Genomic DNA, 15,522 nt, shown 5'->3' with positions numbered 1-15,522 from the left:
ATAGGTTATACTGGCTGTAGAATGACTGTGCCTAATAGGGTACAAAATGTGAGCGAGGCCAAACAGCAAAAATTAAGATGTTTGTACACCAATGCGAGGAGTCTAGGTAACAAAATGGAGGAACTAGAGCTACTGGTGCAGGAAGTGAAACCAGATATTATAGGGATAACAGAAACATGGTGGAATAGTAGTCATGACTGGACTACAGGTATTGAAGGGTATGTGCTGTTTAGGAAAGACAGAAACAAAGGTAAAGGGGGTGGAGTAGCATTGTATATCAATGATGAGGTAGAATGTAAAGAAATAAGAAGCGATGCAATGGATAAGACAGAGTCCGTCTGGGCAAAAATTACATTGGGGAAGAAAACTAGTAAAGCCTCTCCTACGATAGTGCTTGGGGTGTGCTATAGACCTCCGGGATCTAATTTGGATATGGATAGAGCCCTTTTTAATGTCTTTAATCAAGTAAATACTAATGGAAACTGCGTGATCATGGGAGACTTTAACTTCCCAGATATAGACTGGAGGACCAGTGCTAGTAATAATAATAGGGCTCAGATTTTCCTAGATGCGATAGCTGAGCGAACCAGCTGAGCGGCAGCGAACCAGCGGAGCAGCGGGGACAGCAGAGCAGCTCACAGCAGGAGTTTGCCTGGGACTGGTAAGTATCCGAGTGTGTGTGTTTGCTTGCTGAGGAAGTATCCGAGCGTGTGTTTGCTGGGAGGGCAGGGAGAGAGCCTGAGTGAGTGTCTGATTGGCTGCTAGCCTGCAGGGGGCGGGCATTAGGGTGTCTGTGTGTTTGCGTCAGGGAAGCCTGGCTGTTTAAAAATAGCCAGAGCCTCGCGAACCAGCTGAGCAGCGGGGACAGCAGAGCAGCTCACAGCAGGAGTTTGCCTGGGAGTTCGCCTGGAGTGAGCCCAGTGAGGCTTACATCTTGCCAACGTCTCTGAGGAAGCTCATAGTAGGTAGGTGATATGGAAGGGGGGGGTTCAGCTATTGTGACCTGCACTGGATGTGCCATGTTTGTCTTTCTTCCACAGGACAGAAGCGACTTTGTCTGTACAAAGTGCAAGCTGGTCTCCATATTGGAAGAGAAGATTGAAGGTCTGGAGCAACAGGTAACGACCCTGCGTTGTATACGAGAGACTGAGGATTTTCTGGACCAAACTCAGGATAGCCTTCTAGGGGCACAAAGCTCTAAAGATATAGAGCAGGTTGCACAGAGGAGCCAAGAGGCCAGTGAAGAAGCTTGGCAACATGTGACCTCCAGAAGAGGTAAGCGGAATGTCCGGGTTCCAGTAACACAGACACAGGTAACTAACCGCTTTCATGTTCTCTCCACAGGTACCATTGCGGAGAGTGGACCAGATGATATGTCTGGGGGGAGAAAGCAGAAGGAGACCCCGCTGGTTGGGAGGCATGAGATGCGATGTCCTGAGGTTGGGGGTTCCACGACCACCACTCCCAAGAGGAGAAGGCGGGTGGTGGTGGTCGGGGACTCTCTCCTCCGGGGGACTGAGTCATCTATCTGCCGCCCTGACCGGGAAAACCGAGAAGTCTGCTGCTTGCCAGGGGCTAAGATTCATGATGTGACGGAGAGACTGCCGAGACTCATCAAGCCCTCGGATCGCTACCCCTTCCTGCTTCTCCACGTGGGCACCAATGATACTGCCAAGAATGACCTTGAGCGGATCACTGCGGACTACGTGGCTCTGGGAAGAAGGATAAAGGAGTTGGAGGCGCAAGTGGTGTTCTCGTCCATCCTCCCCGTGGAAGGAAAAGGCCTGGGTAGGGACCGTCGAATCGTGGAGGTCAACGAATGGCTACGCAGGTGGTGTCGGAGAGAAGGCTTTGGATTCTTTGACCATGGGATGGTGTTCCATGAAGGAGGAGTGCTGGGCAGAGACGGGCTCCATCTTACGAAGAGAGGGAAGAACATCTTTGCCAGCAGGCTGGCTAACCTAGTGAGGAGGGCTTTAAACTAGGTTCACCGGGGGAAGGAGACCAAAGCCCTGAGGTAAGTGGGAAAGCGGGATACCGGGAGGAAGCACAGGCAGGAATGTCTGAGAGGGGAGGGCTCCTGCCTCATACTGGGAATGAGGGGCGATCAACAGGTTATCTCAAGTGCTTATATACAAATGCACAAAGCCTTGGAAACAAGCAGGGAGAACTGGAGGTCCTGGTGATGTCAAGGAATTATGACGTGATTGGAATAACAGAGACTTGGTGGGATAACTCACATGACTGGAGTACAGTCATGGATGGTTATAAACTGTTCAGGAAGGACAGGCAGGGCAGAAAAGGTGGGGGAGTAGCACTGTATGTAAGGGAGCAGTATGACTGCTCAGAGCTCCGGTACGAAACTGTGGAAAAACCTGAGTGTCTCTGGATTAAGTTTAGAAGTGTGTGCAACAAGAGTGATGTCATGGTGGGAGTCTGCTATAGACCACCGGACCAGGGGGATGAGGTGGATGAGGCTTTCTTCCGGCAACTCACGGAAGCTACTAGATCGCATGCCCTGATTCTCATGGGTGACTTTAATTTTCCTGATATCTGCTGGGAGAGCAATACAGCGGTGCATAGACAATCCAGGAAGTTTTTGGAAAGCGTAGGGGACAATTTCCTGGTGCAAGTGCTAGGGGAGCCAACTAGGGGGAGCGCTTTTCTTGACCTGCTGCTCACAAACCGGGTAGAATTAGTGGGGGAAGCAAAAGTGGATGGGAATCTGGGAGGCAGTGACCATGAGTTGGTTGAGTTCAGGATCCTGACGCAGGGAAGAAAGGTAAGCAGCAGGATACGGACCCTGGACTTCAGGAAAGCAGACTTTGACTCCCTCAGGGAACAGATGGCCAGGATCCCCTGGGGGACTAACATGAAAGGGAAGGGAGTCCAGGAGTGCTGGCTGTATTTCAAGGAATCCCTGTTGAGGTTACAGGGACAAACCATCCCGATGAGTCGAAAGAATAGTAAATATGGCAGGCGACCAGCTTGGCTTAATGGTGAAATCCTAGCGGATCTTAAACATAAAAAAGAAGCTTACAAGAAGTGGAAGGTTGGACATATGACCAGGGAAGAGTATAAAAATATTGCTCGGGCATGTAGGAAAGATATCAGGAGGGCCAAATCGCACCTGGAGCTGCAGCTAGCAAGAGATGTCAAGAGTAACAAGAAGGGTTTCTTCAGGTATGTTGGCAACAAGAAGAAAGCCAAGGAAAGTGTGGGCCCCTTACTGAATGAGGGAGGCAAGCTAGTGACAGAGGATGTGGAAAAAGCTAATGTACTCAATGCTTTTTTTGCCTCTGTTTTCACTAACAAGGTCAGCTCCCAGACTGCTGTGCTGGGCAACACAAAATGGGGAAGAGATGGCCAGCCCTCTGTAGAGATAGAGGTGGTTAGGGACTATTTAGAAAAGCTGGACGTGCACAAGTCCATGGGGCCGGACGAATTGCATCCGAGAGTGCTGAAGGAATTGGCGGCTGTGATTGCAGAGCCCTTGGCCATTATCTTTGAAAACTCGTGGCGAACGGGGGAAGTCCCGGATGACTGGAAAAAGGCTAATGTAGTGCCCATCTTTAAAAAAGGGAAGAAGGAGGATCCTGGGAACTACAGGCCGGTCAGCCTCACCTCAGTCCCTGGAAAAATCATGGAGCAGGTCCTCAAAGAATCAATCCTGAAGCACTTAGAGGAGAGGAAAGTGATCAGGAACAGTCAGCATGGATTCACCAAGGGAAGGTCATGCCTGACTAATCTAATCGCCTTTTATGATGAGATTACTGGTTCTGTGGATAAAGGGAAAGCAGTGGATGTATTGTTTCTTGACTTTAGCAAAGCTTTTGACACGGTCTCCCACAGCATTCTTGTCAGCAAGTTAAGGAAGTATGGGCTGGATGAATGCACTATAAGGTGGGTAGAAAGCTGGCTAGATTGTCGGGCTCAACGGGTAGTGATCAATGGCTCCATGTCTAGTTGGCAGCCGGTGTCAAGTGGAGTGCCCCAGGGGTCGGTCCTGGGGCCCGTTTTGTTCAATATCTTCATAAATGATCTGGAGGATGGTGTGGATTGCACTCTCAGCAAATTTGCGGATGATACTAAACTGGGAGGAGTGGTAGATACGCTGGAGGGGAGGGATAGGATACAGAAGGACCTAGAGAAATTGGAGGATTGGGCCAAAAGAAATCTAATGAGGTTCAATAAGGATAAGTGCAGGGTCCTGCACTTAGGATGGAAGAATCCAATGCACCGCTACAGACTAGGGACCGAATGGCTCGGCAGCAGTTCTGCGGAAAAGGACCTAGGGGTGACAGTGGACGAGAAGCTGGATATGAGTCAGCAGTGTGCCCTTGTTGCCAAGAAGGCCAATGGCATTTTGGGATGTATAAGTAGGGGCATAGCGAGCAGATCGAGGGACGTGATCGTTCCCCTCTATTCGACACTGGTGAGGCCTCATCTGGAGTACTGTGTCCAGTTTTGGGCCCCACACTACAGGAAGGATGTGGATAAATTGGAAAGAGTACAACGAAGGGCAACGAAAATGATTAGGGGTCTAGAGCACATGACTTATGAGGAGAGGCTGAGGGAGCTGGGATTGTTTAGTCTGCAGAAGAGAAGAATGAGGGGGGATTTGATAGCTGCTTTCAACTACCTGAAAGGGGGTTTCAAAGAGGATGGCTCTAGACTGTTCTCAATGGTAGCAGATGACAGAACGAGGAGTAATGGTCTCAAGTTGCAATGGGGGAGGTTTAGATTGGATATTAGGAAAAACTTTTTCACTAAGAGGGTGGTGAAACACTGGAATGCGTTACCTAGGGAGGTGGTAGAATCTCCTTCCTTAGAGGTTTTTAAGGTCAGGCTTGACAAAGCCCTGGCTGGGATGATTTAACTGGGACTTGGTCCTGCTTTGAGCAGGGGGTTGGACTAGATGACCTTCTGGGGTCCCTTCCAACCCTGATATTCTATGATTCTATGATTCTATGATGGATTCCTTCATCAAGTAGTTGCTGAACCGACTAGAGGGGATGCCATTTTAGATTTAATTTTGGTGAGTAGCGAGGACCTCATAGAAGAAATGGTTGTAGGGGACAATCTTGGCTCAAGTGATCATGAGCTAATTCAGTTCAAACTAAATGGAAGGATTAACAAAAATAAATCTGCAACTAGGGGTTTTTGATTTCAAAAGGGCTGACTTTCAAAAATTAAGGAAATTAGTTAGGGAAGTGGATTGGACTGAAGAACTTATGGATCTAAAGGTAGAGGAGGCCTGGGATTACTTTAAATCAAAACTGCAGAAGCTATTGGAAGCCTGTATCCCAAGAAAGGGGAAAAAATTCATAGGAAGGAGTTGTAGACCAAGCTGGATGAGCAAGCATCTTAGAGAGATGATTATGAAGAAGCAGAAAGCATACAGGGAGTGGAAGATGGGAGGGATCAGCAAGGAAAGCTACCTAATTGAGGTCAGAAGATGTAGGGATAAAGTGAGAGAGGCTAAAAGTCGAGTAGAGTTGGACCTTGCAAAGGGAATTAAAACCAATAGTAAAAGGTTCTATAGCCATATAAATAAGAAGAAAACTAAGAAGGAAGAAGTGGGGCCGCTTAACACTGAGGATGGAGCGGAGGTTAAAGATAATCTAGGCATGGCCCAATATCTAAACAAATACTTTGCCTCAGTCTTTAATAAGGCTAAAGAGGATCTTGGGGATAATGATAGCATGACAAATGGGAAGGAGGATATAGAGGTAGATATTACCATATCAGAGGTAGAAGCGAAACTGAAACAGCTTAATGGGAATAAATCGGGGGGCCCAGATAATCTTCATCCAAGAATATTAAAGGAATTGGCACCTGAAATTGCAAGCCCATTAGCAAGAATTTTTAATGAATCTGTAAACTCAGGAATAGTACCGAATGATTGGAGAATTGCTAATATAGTTCCTATTTTTAAGAAAGGAAAAAAAAGTGATCCGGGTAACTACAGGCCAGTTAGTTTGACATCTGTAGTATGCAAGGTCCTGGAAAAAATTTTGAAGGAGAAATTAGTTAAGGACATTGAAGTCAATGGTAAATGGGACAAAATACAACATGGTTTTACAAAAGGTAGATCGTGCCAAACCAACCTAATCTCCTTTTTTGAAAAAGTAACAGATTTTTTAGATAAAGGAAATGCAGTGGATCTAATTTACCTAGATTTCAGTAAGGCATTTGATACCGTGCCACATGGGGAATTATTAGTTAAATTGGAGAAGATGGGGATCAATATGAACATCAGAAGGTGGATAAGGAATTGGTTAAAGGGGAGATTGCAACGGGTCCTACTGAAAGGCGAACTGTCAGGTTGGAGGGAGGTTACCAGTGGAGTTCCTCAGGGATCGGTTTTGGGACCAATCTTATTTAATCTTTTTGTTACTGATCTTGGCACAAAAAGTGGGAGTGTGCTAATAAAGTTTGCAGATGATACAAAGCTGGGAGGTATTGCCAATTCGGAGAAGGATCAGGATATTATACAGGAGGATCTGGATGACCTTGTAAACTGGAGTAATACTAATACGATGAAATTTAATAGTGAAAAGTGCAAGGTCATGCATTTAGGGATTAATAACAAAAATTTTTGTTATAAGCTGGGGACGCATCACTTGGAGGTAACAGAGGAGGAGGAGGACCTCGGAGTATTAGCTGATCATAGGATGACTATGAGCCGCCAATGTGATATGGCCGTGAAAAAAGCTAATGCGGTCCTGGGATGCATCAGGCGAGGTATTTCCAGTAGAGATAAGGAGATGTTAGTACCGTTATATAAGGCACTGCTGAGACCTCATCTGGAATATTGTGTGGAGTTCTGGTCTCCCATGTTTAGGAAAGATGAATTCAAACTGGAACAGGTACAGAGAAGGGTTACTAGGATGATCTGAGGAATGAAAAACCTGTCTTATGAAAGGGGACTCAAAGAGCTTGGCTTGTTTAGCCTAACCAAAAGAAGGCTGAGGGGAGATATGATTGCTCTCTATAAATATATCAGAGGGATAAATACTAGGAAGGGAGAGGAATTATTTAAGCTCAGTACCAATGTGGACACAAGAACAAATGGGTATAAACTGGCCACCAGGAAGTTTAGACTTGAAATCAGACGAAGGTTTTTAACCATCAGAGGAGTGAAGTTTTGGAATAACCTTCCAAGGGAAGCAGTGGGGGCAAAAGATCTATCTGGTTTTAAGATTCTACTCGATAAGTTTATGGAGGAGATGGTATGATGGGATAATGGGATTTTGGTAAGTAATTGATCTTTAAATATTCAGAGTAAATAGGCCAAATCCCCTAAGATGGGATATTAGATGGATGGGATCTGATTTACTATAGAAAACTCTTTCCTGGGTATCTGGCTGGTGAATCTTGCCCATGTGCTCAGGGTTTGGCTGATTGCCATGTTTGGGGTCGGGAGGGAGTTTTCCTCCAGGGCAGATTGGAGAGGCCCTGGAGGTTTTTTTGCCTTCCTCTGTAGCATGGGGCATGGTTGACTGGAGGGAGGCGTCTCTGCTCCTTGAAGTTTTGAACCATGATTTGAGGACTTCAATAGCTCAGACATGGGTGAGGTTTTTCATAGGAGTGGTGGGTGACATTCTGTGGCCTGCGCTGTGCAGGAGGTCGGACTAGATGATCAGAGTGGTCCCTTCTGACCTTAGTATCTATGAATCTATAAAATACAACCTAGAAAAATAAAAAGCGTTTGCTTATACACATACAAATGATCCAGTAATGGGCAACGATGGAAAAATTAAAGCCAGAAAAAGTAAATGACTGTTTAATAGGGTATTTACTCTCTATATAAAATCTTTTACATATATAAAATCTTTTTTTTTGCTTCAGTGTGGCTGTGGTGCTTAAATCTAAACATGTACAGAAATAGTACAGAAGGTCCATCTTCCTAACGAAAACGAGGGAAGGGGAGAAACAGTTTATAATGTAGTTAAAGTAATGTGTTTAGCTTTGAGCTATGTAAAGTGAAGAGTATGTTCAAAATATCACAATATTCACTGCCATAAGCTTTTTAGATTTCAATATTCAGTAAGTGGATTAACAATATGGATTTAATACAAAGCTTCAGAATTTAAACAAAGACCCAGTGCAGCACAAATCACTCAGATAATAAATCAGAATAGTATATATTTTCAAAAAAACTGACCACAACTAAATTTTCCAGTGGGTAATTCTTTAGAAAGTACAGTTTTCCCTCTGAAAAACACCTTTGACAGATTCATAACTATACAATGTTCTCCATAAAAATCTTAAAAAACAAAGTATCCACAAATTAAACAATCTCAGATAGTTTAAACTGCCCAGCTGTACAAAAACACTCCCAACCGTTTACAACCAACAAAGCTCCCCAGAGGTTGTCACTTAGGATCAGGATGAAAGTGTGATTTTAAGTTATGGAATGCAAAGGTGGCAAGAAGAAAACTCTTCTTGTCAAGTGTATGTGTGAACCTGAGCCATAAATTTCTGAAGAATTAAAACCTTTTTTTTTTAATAAAGTCAGCCAAAACAACATAATTTTCTTGTTTTTGCAATAGCATCACATTAAATGCTCATGTTTGTATTGCCACCAGTGGGATTCCTTGCCTCAAACCAGCTTTCTCCCATGTGGCATCATTGGTATTATCTCCATATAAGTTGAATATCATCCCAATGGAATTTGCCCAATTTTCTAAATTCTTAAGGTCCTACTGCAGTTTCACTTGATCTTCTATTATGTTTGCAATACTTTAAATTAGTATCACCATCAAATTTGATTATTTAATCTTCCAGGTAATCTGTGAAGCTATTAAATAGCACCAAGACCAAAAGCAGCTCACTTGACACATCAACTGGTTTTGATTACGCTCTGATTGTTTCTCTCCACTTCTGGTTAATTAAACAGTTTTGTGTTCATATTACCAAAAATCTTCCAAACTTTTACATTAGGTCATTTAGACCAATAACAAAAATGGTTCAGTCAATTCACAACAACTACAATTTTATTTAATGATAGAACAAACATATTTTTGGTCTGGCTTTTCTTTAAAAACAAATCAGCACAAATATCTTCCTTCCCCACAAATCTATGAGTCTTCCTACAATTGTCATCTAAATATTTCCTGTATTGTTTATTAATAGGTTACCTAACTGTTATTTATCCAAACAATTCAATATATTTATTGAAAAAACTTTGTGTATTCCTCTTGTGCTTCCTGTGACCTCACCAGTGAATTCAAACTATCAACTCTATATTTTGCTATTTGTTTCAGGATCTTGGATACAACTCTTCAGGTCCCACTGATTTAAAAGCCAACCAATAGTCTCTTAGCTCCTTTGAATCTATCATTTAACTGAGGCTAAAATATGGAAAGAACAAGTTAAATATTAGAAGTTAGGTGTCTTCAAGTCAGCAGGGCCTAATGAACTACATCCTAGAATACTCAAGGAGCTGACTGAGAAGATATCTAAGCCTTTAGCAATTATCTTCAAAATCTCATGGAAGACAGGAGAGATTCCAGAAGACTGGAAGAGACCATATATAGTTCCAATCTATAAAAAGGGGAATAAGGACCACCCAGGGAATTAGAGACCAGACAGTTTAACTTCAGTTCCTGGAAAGACAATGGCGCAAATATTCAAGCAATTAATTTTCAGACACCTAGAAGATAATAAGGTAGTAAGTAACAGTTAACATAGATTTGTGAAGAACAAATCATGTCAAACCAAACTAATAGCTTTCTTTGATAGGGTAACAAGCCTTGTGGATGGGGGAAGTGGTAGATGTGGTATATTTTGACTTTAATAAAGCTTTTGATACTATCCCTCATGACCTCTGCATAAACAAATAGGAGATAAATCTAGATGGAGCTACTCTAAGATGCATGCATAGCTGTTTGGAAAACTGTTCCCAGAGAGTAGTGGTTCACAGTACAGCTAGAAGGGCATATCGAGTGGGGTCCCACAGGGATCGGTCCTGAGTCCAGTTCTGTTCAATGTCTTCAAAAATTATTTATGGCATGGAGAGTACAAATACAAAGTTGCAGATGATACAAAGCCGGGCAGGTTTGCAAGTGCTTTGGAGGATATGATCTGGACAAACCGGAGAAATGGTCTGAAGTAAACAGAAGGAAATTCAATAAGGACAAATGAAAAGTACTCCACTGACGAAGGAACAATCAATTGCATACATATAAAATGGGAAATGTCTGCCTACGAAGGAGTACTGTGGAAAGGATCTGGGGGTCACAAGATAAATGTGAATCAACAGTATAACGTTGCAAAAAAAGCAAACATCATTCTGCAATGTATTAGCAGGAGTATTGTAAGCAAGACACAAGAAGTAATTCTTCCATTCTACTCCGCGCTGATCAGTCCTCAACTAGAGTATTGTGTCCAGTTCTGGATGCCACATTTCAGGAAAGATGTGGATAAACTGAAGAAAGTCCAGAGGAGAGCAACAAAAATAAGTAAAGGGCTAGAAAACATGACCTATGAGAAAGGCTGTGAGTCTTTCACGGAGGTCAGGGAAGTCACGGATTCCATGACTTTCCGGGACCTCCATGAATTCTGCAGCTGATCCCAGGGCCGCCTAAGCAGCTGGGGCGGCCCTGGGGCCAGCCGCACTGGCTGCTGCTCCGACGGCCCCAGGCACCTGACCCCAGGCATTACCTCGGAGCAGCGGTCTGGGAGCAGCAGTGGCACCCCAGGTCGCCCCCACCTGGAGGAGCAGTGGCAGGGCCCCAGACAGCCTTTGCCTGGAGGTGCGGTGGTGGCATCAGCAGGGCCCCGGGCTGCCTCCCCTCCCCGCCCCAGAGCAGCAGTGGGGACCTGGGCTGCCCACCCCCAGAAGCAGCATAGACAGCAGGGCCCCCAGCTGCACCCCATCACCAGCAGCATCCGCTGGAGCACACTCCCTCCGTCAGCACCTAACATTTAGTTAGGGGTATTTTTAGTAAAAGTCATGGACAGGTCACTGAATGTGATTTTTTGGTTATTGCCTGTGACCTGTCCATGACTTTTACTAAAAATACCTGAGACTAAACTGTAGCCTTACCTATGAGGTAAGATTGAAAAAATTGGTTGTTTTGGTGGAGAAGAGAAGACTGAGGGGGTACATGATAATAGTTTTCAAGTACATAAAATGTTGTTGCAAGGAGAAGGGTGAAAAAAATTTCTCGTTAACCTCTGAGTTTAGGACAAGTAGCAGTGGTCTTAAATTGCAGCAAGGAAGGTTAAGAGGGGACATTAGGAAAAGCTTCCTAACTGTCAGGGCGGTTAAGCACTGGAACAAATTGTCTAGGGAGGTTGTGGAATCTCCTTCGTGGAAGGTTTTTAAGAACAGGTCAGACCAACACCTTTCAGGAGTGGTTTAGTTATTACTTAGTCCTGCCTTGAGTGCAGAGGACTGGACTAGATGACATATTGAAGTCCCTTCCAGTCCTACACTTCTCTGATTCGATGAGTTTTCAAATAAATAATTTGACAAGTTCATTGATTACATTACTCAATGAAGAAAATTCAGCTATTCTACCGAAGAGCGCTGGAACAAAATGTCACCTTCAGAGAGCCTGATGGTTTAGGCTTTGAATACTTCTGAATTAATGGATGATCAAACACCTAATATTGAAGACAACAGTGTTTCTGATTAGAATCCATCTGATGCTTTGGCTAATGTGTTGTAATGCCTTAAATGACTTTTCTTTCCTATGTCTTAGGAAACAAACAAATAACTCCATCCACTAACCAACAGTTACAGCCTTATTATAAGACACTGAAGGTGTCAGATGCTCTAAAGTTCTACAAAAAATACATGAAAATGGAACCACCAAAAGGTGCATAGCTATTGTACAAACTTAAGGGTATGAACTTGTTACTTAATCCTTGATCTGGTTTACAGTTAAAAGTTAAACTGACGTAGCTATGTCCCTCTGCAGTGTGAAAAATCCAAACCCATGAGGGATGTAGCTAGTAGATGAAGCAAAGTTGACAGTGAATGCTTGCCACTCTAGCTACTATCACTCAGGTAGGTGGTGTTCCTACACCAATGGAAAAACCCCTTTTGTTGGTGTATGCTGCACTATGGGGTTATGCTGGCATAGCTATGGCACTGTGGCAATGCCAGTGTAGTCCCCTTAGTGTAGACATATCCTTTGTGTTAGGGCACACACTATAATTTCTCAAAACTCAAATTTTTGTCAGTTCTCAAGTTGTGTGCAGCAACATACACCATTATTCAAAGAGCAGCAAATATGTGGAAAACATCTTATTCTGGAGAAACTACATATTGTATTCAGAATACAAAATGTTTTCATAAGAATTTCTCCTGCTGCCCTGTTTTGAAAACAAACATAAGGTCTTTTGTGGTTCACTCTTCCAGGCAGTAAACAGGTGTCAGATAAAAGATGAGCTGCCTCTTGAACTTAGGAAAAAGTGTACAAAGCTATAGGACTTTGGACTTGGTGGCTCATTTGCTAGTGTTCTACATTTCCATACGAGATACTCAAGTTCTCAATCTTCTAGCTGACAAGGGCAGGAAGTTCTGAAGGAGTTGCACATTCAGCCAACAGGAAGAAGGGTCTCATGTTAATCAACAGCACCCTTCGTTCCCCTGAACCCAAAGCCGAATAAATAAATACATATGTTACTTCTCAAAGTGCTTTAAACAGAGTGGGTAGGTTCCAGTAAGCAGTGTCAATGGCAATTTTTGAAGGGTGGTCCATCCAGAGTCAGACAAAATGGAAAGGTGATTACAATAAGGAAAATCAAGAGAACTGAATTTAAAGCAGGGGGAAAAAATGGCTTGTATTTTGGCATGAGCTTCTTTTTATAAGGGTAGAACATCTATTTTAAAAATCCACTTGCATTTGGAAAAAAGATAAAATTATTACAGTAGGTCATATATGGTTGTATGATTAAATCCATGTGGCAAGCATGCTGGAAGCACTCATCTCTTGGGTATATGGCCCAAAACACATAAGGGAAAATTCAGCCACTCATCCTGTTGTGTGCTATTGCTAACACATGAGACTCTGTGAAAGCATAAGGGATACCATTCCTCTGGGGCCAGCAGCTGGCTAATTAGGCCCACCTGGGAGAAGACCTGTGTAGCTTAGCAGGCTGTTCTTCATAAAAGGAGGACCAGGAAATAGAAAGGGAGAACTATGATACCTGCCAGAGGCTGGAGCTACATCTGTGAGGAACTGCTCCCAGAAACAAAACGGACAGAAGGGAGACCGTGGGAAGTCCTATTATTACAAAGGCTCTGAGGCAAGAGCCAGGAACTTTTGGAGAAAAGGAGTACTTGTTGCACCTTAGAGGCTAACAAATTTATTTGAGCATAAGCTTTTGTGAGCTACAGCTCACTTCATCGGATGCATTCAGTGGAAAAAAAAAAGTTTTTTGTTTTTTTTCCACCGAATGCATCCGATGAAGTGAGCTGTAGCTCACGAAAGCTTATGCTCAAATAAATTTGTTAGTCTCTAAGGTGCCACAAGTACTCCTTTTCTTTTTGAGAATACAGACTAACATGGCTGCTACTCAGGAACTTTTGGGTTGAAGAACTTATGGGGATGCGGGACAGTCTTGGGGAGGTTTTGATCTTGTTTTGTTGAGGAGACTTGAAAGAAAAGAAACAACAACAGCTGTCCCTGCTGGAAATTACCTTCCTCAGACTCTGTGAGAAGGTTCCAGGCAGAATTCCCTGGAGAAGGGCGCTGGCTCAACAAGAACAAGCCTGGGTCCAGCTGGAAGAGGGGGCTATATGACAGGCCCCAATCCTTTGCAGACTCATACAGAAAGTTTTGCAATTGAAATTATATGGCAACAAATAATATAATATTTTTCTCTATACTCCACAAATATATAAACATGCCCAGTTTGGTTAGCTTCTATTTCAGGGAATATCCACTCCCAGTAAACATTTAAAATTTTTCCCCCATATAAATGTTCTGCAGACACAGTTTATAATTTTATCCTTGTCTTAATGAAAATAATCTTTCAAATAACAAAACACCAAATGCATCCGATGAAGTGAGCTGTAGCTCATGAAAGCTTATGCTCTAATAAATTTGTTAGTCTCTAAGGTGCCAAAAGTACTCCTTTACAGTTAGTACAGTCACTGAAAAGTTCTGGTGATGGAATCTATACAATTCATTTGACTCTTCAAAAGGCAGGGAATCTTCCTGTTAGTGTTTATGTAACTCCATGAGCACTTAGTGATATATTTTGTCTGTCTGTGAACCTCTCATTCTTACCATTTGCAAAACATCCAACTGTTGATTCTTGACCAGGACCATCATCAGTAACTCTTTTTTCCTGAAATGCCATGTCTTCTGCATCACCTCCAATTTCCATTTCATTTGTACAAGCTTAAGGAAAAGCAAAGCATTTATCAATTTTGACATAGCGTTTATTGTATTACTTTGGCATCTGCGGTTGCCGTCATTGCTTGACCTTTTTGTTTAACAACATGGTATTTAATTATGTGATCTGAGACAAGGCAAATCAGGACAACTAGAAGATTAGGTAGAATATACAGGATTTCCTAAAGAGCTTGTCTAAACATGGAGTTATTCAGGAATAGCTATATCTCCATGTATGGAATAATTCAATGTATTGAATAACTCCATGTATGGACACTTATTCTGGAATAAGAGTGTCTTGGCCCTGTTTAACTTAATCTACCCTAATGCTACATCTACACTCAGAGTCCATGGCCGCAAAGCTATGCCAGCATAGTCCCCGAATGCAGACACAGCGTTCGCCAACAGAAGGAGTTTTTCTACAGAAGGAGTTTTTCTACAGACGTAGGAACACCACCTCTCAGAATGATGTTAGCTACGTTGACAGAAGCCCTCTCCGTTGGCATAGTTATGTCAATACTATGTTTTTTGTCAGCATAGCTATGTTGATGGGGGTGTGCTTTTTCACAACCATGACTGACATAGCTGTAGCAGTTTAAATTTTAAGACCAGGCCTAAATGGATTAATTTTAACAGGTATAAGGCACTCTTATTCCAGAACAAGAGTGTCCACACGTGGAAGTATTCAGGAATCTATACTGCATTTTAAATTCACAGCCTACCTTAATCCCAATTAACTTTCAAATATAGACAAACTAAAGGCCTAATTCTTATTAGTGCTACGGCTGCTTTACACCATTCTGACAGTGAAAAGGGGCTGTAAAATGAGTGTAAGTGTAATTTTGTAAACATAATTTACGCTCACTTTAAAATCCCTTTACACTGCCAGAGCCATATGAAAGAGCTATGGCATAAATGAGAATCAAGCCATAAGGTCCCAAATCCTATAAATAACTTGAAGAATTGTGGCTGAAATATTTATACAAATAAATAATACATGAACACTGTAGACTTATGACATAGTGAAGAGGCTCTAGAGTCTATCAATGTTCAGAACATTGACCTTTCAACCTACTTTCCTGACACAGCAAATTTAGCCAGTGGAGGCTAAATTTTCCACTTGAGGCATAGGCCTTCTTTCATATGCAAGAATCCCATT

General features: G+C 42.9%; 1 protein-coding gene across 27 annotated transcripts in view; it reads right to left on the bottom strand.

The window, feature by feature from the left end:
• The window catches only part of KMT2C (lysine methyltransferase 2C), a 356,354-nt gene that overhangs the window by 126,912 nt on the left and 213,920 nt on the right, over positions 1-15,522 (bottom strand). For all 27 annotated transcript variants that reach the window (XM_043509677.1, XM_043509671.1, XM_043509676.1 and 24 more), the window contains one exon: positions 14,256-14,369. In XM_043509677.1, the coding sequence (XP_043365612.1) occupies positions 14,256-14,369 (114 nt within the window). The remainder of the gene's footprint in view (positions 1-14,255; positions 14,370-15,522) is intronic.

The sequence above is a fragment of the Dermochelys coriacea genome, chromosome 2 (assembly GCF_009764565.3).
Source record: "Dermochelys coriacea isolate rDerCor1 chromosome 2, rDerCor1.pri.v4, whole genome shotgun sequence".
In the NCBI taxonomy this organism is placed as follows: Eukaryota; Metazoa; Chordata; order Testudines; family Dermochelyidae; genus Dermochelys; species Dermochelys coriacea.
Note: the sequence above shows the minus strand (reverse complement) of the source record. Positions and strands in the feature narration are given on the sequence as shown.